Source organism: Myotis davidii, unplaced genomic scaffold (assembly GCF_000327345.1).
Source record: "Myotis davidii unplaced genomic scaffold, ASM32734v1 scaffold37, whole genome shotgun sequence".
NCBI lineage: Eukaryota > Metazoa > Chordata > Mammalia > Chiroptera > Vespertilionidae > Myotis > Myotis davidii.
The window spans coordinates 316,396-321,354 of NW_006289395.1; the positions used below are offsets into that span (position 1 = coordinate 316,396).

Sequence of the window (4,959 nt, forward strand, 5' to 3'; positions counted from 1 at the left end):
GACATACGGGGGCTGTCATCTCATCTGCCCCTGCGTCCAAGGCCTACCTCAGTCTCTCTTGTGGTTCCGCTGTGTGTGTATATATATATATAATCTGTGTGTAGATATAGATATATATATATATGTATTCTTTATTATGTACTTTTTTCGCAGTTTTTCTAAAGTGCCAGAAACAAGATTTGTGGGAACGTTTTAGTGATTTTTTTTTTTTTTGCATTTTCCCCTGTTAAAAAAATTTTTTTTTCTCCCATAAAAATTGGAACTTGGTACATTCAGTAGGAAAACTCTTCACTCGGACTGTGGCCAAGACCAAGAAAAGTGCAAAGAGACAGAGGAGTAGTGAAGGAGCGACACTCCTCCATGGTTAACATTCAGGGAGCCTGTCAAGAACCTCCCCCTTTGTGTAGTCCGGGAGGGTAAGAGGAGGCAGGAGGATGCTCCTGTCCCTTCCCCCAAATTCACCTCCCTCTAAAAGCCATGATCTTGCCCTTTCAACGTCTTTTGAGAGGGCAGCCATCTTGGCCCCAGAAAACAGTAGCTGGGGAAAAGGCTGCCATTTTGATGATAGCAACTTTCCCCCTTTCTAAAACTGCACTCCTCTAATTCCCATTTTTCAAATTTGCTCCCCAAAACTGGCTCTCCCCTTGTGAGCTGGGTTTTTTGGGGTGAGGTGGGTCAGATGGAAAATGCTCATCCAATCACAGAGTGGGGAGGCCCTGTTATCAGAGAATTAGGAGCAAATGTTTCTCCAACAACCCACTGGAAGGAAACATAGGGGCCCTGACCAGGGTTAACTAGTGCAAATTAGGGATTAGGGACTATTTAAGGTCCCTGCACCCCATCCCTAGGCTGGGATCTTTGGGTGTGGGGAACTGAATCAGAGATGGGGTATAAGGTGCTATTTTGGAGGGGAAATCGGTGGGGATACCCCAAAGCCCACCAAGGGAATAGTATGGTTTCCCCAAAACCATCTGGAGTGATTGGTGAGGGAAGTGGTGCTGGGAAAGATGGGGGTAAAGGTGAGGATGGGAGGTCATGTGCAAATCTTGAGCTTACCCACCCATCCAACCCCCATTATTTTTCTGGCTATTTGGTCTAGTCTGGGAGAAACCATCAGGAAGAAAGAAAAAAAAAAAACACAGGGAAAAAGTAGATTCCCTTCCCCATTCCATATGGAGGTCCTCCCTGCTAGCCCCCAAATCTGGCTTAGCCCAGAAGAGGCCATATGCAGAGGCAGAAAGAGATGTGATCTACTCATCTCTTTTGCCTTGGAAGAATCTGGGACTCACTGGATTTGGGGGTCAAGATAGAACCAAGATTGGTGCTGCCCTGGGCTGGGAAAGAAACAGATGGGTAGCCCTCCTCCCCAGCACCCCCTGACCTGGACTGGAAGAGGCCATCTCCAGAGCCTAGGAGTGTGAGGAGGGATACGGAAGATCCAAAGGCATGGAAGCCCGGGAGGCATGGCATCTTAGCGTGAAGGAAAAGGGACGCAGAAATCCACCATCGGAAGATAGAATCCAAAGCCGAGCTCCCATGGGGGTGGGTGTCAGGTATCACAATGGTCTGGTCCAGGCCCTGGGCCAAGAATGGAATGTGCTAGGAAGCATCTGGGCAAGGGCTTAGAGAACGCTTCAGAAGGAGGGAGGGGCACAGGGGAGAGAGATGGTTTCCCCCTAGGAATACGAATCGGGGGGCGGGTTAGACATTCAGAGCTGGTGGGGGCCATGAGTAGAGATTCATGTAAGTATATTGCTCAGTTGCCCCGAGGGCTGGCCAAGGGAATGGGAGCTGGCCCTGCCCCTCATGGAGGTCATTCCCTGGAGGAGAACCGAGAGGGGAACCACCAAAGATCCCTTCCCAGGAGATAGGAAAACTACAATCTCACACAAAGCAGCCTGACCCCTGAGCTCCAGGGGCCCCTAAGTCCCTGCACAAGAGTGTGGAGGGGCTCCCAGGGGGCAAGGAGGCCAGGGAGCTGGTAGTGGCGGGGGGGTTCAGGGAGGGTGGCATCTGGTGAAAGGGGAGATCTGAGTCCAGAGCTCACCCCACATCTCCCTTCTGGGTTCCTTCAATCCCTGCCCATTCCCCTTCTCCCTTAGGGGGGACTGGTGGGGGAAGAGTTTGGGGAGGCGGAGTTGGGGGCGTAGGGGGTACTGCTTGAGGATTGACTGCGTAGCCAAAGACCCCTGGTAGGAACGGAAGGGCTCCCCCACCCTTCTCATCAGGTAGGACCATGTTAAGAGCAACTGGGAGCGCAGCCAAGTTGCTGAAGTTGTAAGGGTAGGCAGCAAGGAGCTGGGGGCCATAGACGAGGGGGTAGGGCTCAGGGTAGAAGGTGACTTTGGCAGCTCCTATCCCTTCCATTCGGTCCCCCTCCCCGGCCCCCACAGGCCCCTCACTGCCAGGCTTTCCCCTGCCTCCACCAGGTTCCCGGCCGCTTCCAATCAGAGCCAGTGGGAACTCCTGCACAGGTGGGTATGCATAGGCGCCCGCTCCGGCCACCACTGGGAGCTCCTCACCCCCTGAGATGACAGGGTCCTGGACTGAGGCGGCCTCAGACGCTTCCTCCACCGCAGCACTCCCGCCACCGGCCTCCCCGCTGGATGAGGAGACTTGCATCTCTTGGGGGGCCTCTTCCTTGACATCCCCAGGTCTGGTGCCAGTGCTGCCCTTGGAGTAGGCAATGACAGGTGTGGGGGTGCCCCCAGGCCTCTCAGCAGCGTGCCTCTGCCCATGGCGACTCAGGGCGGCTGCCGTCTTGCACACCTTGGCGCAGTGAGGGCAGGCGAAGCGTGTGGAAGACCTCCGTCCAGCCCGGGAGCTGTGGGAGCCCCCACCGTGGGCCTCCTGGTGCTTGCGCAGCTTCCTCTGGGTAGCAAATGTTTGGGCACAGTCCCCGCAGCGGTGCCTCCGCTCCCCGCAGGCTCGCCCTGTGGGGGCCTCAGCCCCCGGGGTCTCCTCCCAGCTCCTCGGTTCCAGCTTCTGTCTCCAGCGCGGCGGCCTGCGGCCTCTGGGCATCCCGCTGCCCCCGCCGCCGGCGCCTGCAGCTCCGGCCTTGCGCTTGGGCTTGTACGAGTAGTAGGGCCTCCAGAGCTGGTCCTCCCCGCCAGCCTTCGATTCCTCCTCCTCGTCCTCCTCGTCCTCCTCTTCCTCCTCCTCCTCACTCTCCACTTCCTCTGCACTCAGTTCCCCAGGGCGCAGGTCGGTTTCTGAGATGCGGCGCTTGACAATGGCCTCCTCGCCAATCCGCACAGTGATCTGACACAGTGGAGGGGGCGCCTGAAGCTGAGGGCCTTGAGTACTTTCAAGCCCAGTATTAGAATTGAGGACCCCTGTCTGCCTACAGCTAAGGGATTTTAAACAAAAAGGTATCCGTTTACCTTAAGAAGTACAAAGTTTATTTAAGAGCCCCTGATTTCTTTAGAATATGATACGAGTCTTGGCAATGAACAGAAACACGTGACTTCACAACATGTGTCCACATGTGGTTCACGCACTGCACATGGCTGTGGCTGGGCCGGCTGGTGTGGGTGTAGGCACTGGGGGAGGAGGTGGGTACTCGCGTTTCTTGGGGGGCCTCGGGGGAGCAGTGTAAGTGATGACCGAGGCGGCTTGGGCCCCACCGGTGTTGGCCAGCCCACTCCCCGTTCCACCACTACTACTGCCCCCATGAACAATGACAGAGGGAGCCGGGTGGGCAAAAGTGATGACGGAGGGCGGGGGGCCAGGCTCTGGGGCAGGTGGGGGGCCAGGCGGTGGGCTGGCTGGCATTGCTGTAGGGGCCGGTGTGTTGAGGCGTGGAGAAAGGGGGGCCTCAGGGGCTCCCTGGCTGTAGGTCTTGTAGGGTCGCTTGGCTGCCCGCATGGGGAGCAGGCGGTACAGCTTGAGGGTATTGAGCTTGGGCTTGTAGCCTCCATTGGGTGTCTTCTCACTGGCTAGGAGGCCGGGGCTGATACCGTGAAAGGCTCGCTGGTGGGTCTTCAGGTTATAGTAAGTGACGAAGGTTTCCCAGCAGAAGATGCACTGGTACCTGGGCCGGGACAGAGGAAACAGGGTAGGGACAGAGCCAGTTGAGTCAGGAGCCCTGAAGCCAGGGCCTCAGTTTCCCATAACCTCTATGCCCTCCACTCGGACCTAGAACTCCCTCAGCCACTTGCTCACCCTCCTTTCCTGCTGCTTAGCCCACCCTGCCAGCCTCGGGAGGGACACCAGCCCTGCCGAGCTCAGTGTCCCGCCCCAGCTGTGAGACAGTGGGCCTCAGCTGTTCCATCTGTGAACTGGGAATAATCACACCCCTTGCCTAACTCACCAGGCCTTCTTTTAAGCTCAAATGACAGGGGAAATGTCTTATGAACAGGGACACATTATGGAAATGCATATTATAACGACTGGTGGGCATAGTCTTTTCCTGTGAGGGTAACTTTTATCCTTCCTCCTTCGTCTTCATCGCACCAAGCAGGGTCTGGCACCTAGAGGTGCTAATAAGTATCAGCAGAAGGAGCTGGGGCTGAAAGGGGGCGGATGGGTAAGTGATGAAGAGCAGGTGAGCGGGGCCAGTGGCGAGCAGGAGTCTCAGGATGACATCCTAGGCTCCATGCTCTGCCCATTCCCTCCCTTGCCCATGTGGTGCCCGAGTGCTGATGCTGACTCACTGTCCCCCCGACCCCCGCCCTCCCAGACACTCACCTGCGCTCCCCGGTGTGCCACACCTCGTGCTTGGTGCGGTACTCGGCCAGGGCGAACACCTTCTCACAGTAGCGGCAGGGGTACTTCCTCCGCCAGGAGTGGACATTGCTGTGCCGCTTCAGGCTGGACAGGGTCACGTAGGAGCGCTCACAGGCCGCGCACACATACAGCACGTGGCCGCCGACCACCTTCACCACGTGCTCCGGGCCACCTCTGAAGCCCACGGTGGGGGGCAGGGCTGAGGCGTCCACGCCTGTGGGGCCACTAGGG

General features: G+C 57.0%; 1 protein-coding gene across 1 annotated transcript in view; it reads right to left on the minus strand.

Annotated features, from left to right (window-relative positions):
- Positions 1-4,959, minus strand: part of ZBTB4 (zinc finger and BTB domain containing 4) — a 15,272-nt gene that overhangs the window by 524 nt on the left and 9,789 nt on the right. The window contains 3 exon segments of the mRNA XM_015562561.1: positions 1-3,383; positions 3,438-4,033; positions 4,690-4,959. The exon segment at positions 1-3,383 is cut by the window's left edge and continues 524 nt beyond it; the exon segment at positions 4,690-4,959 is cut by the window's right edge and continues 9 nt beyond it. Of these exon segments, the coding sequence (XP_015418047.1) occupies positions 2,044-3,383; positions 3,438-4,033; positions 4,690-4,959 (2,206 nt within the window). The 3' untranslated portion in view covers positions 1-2,043.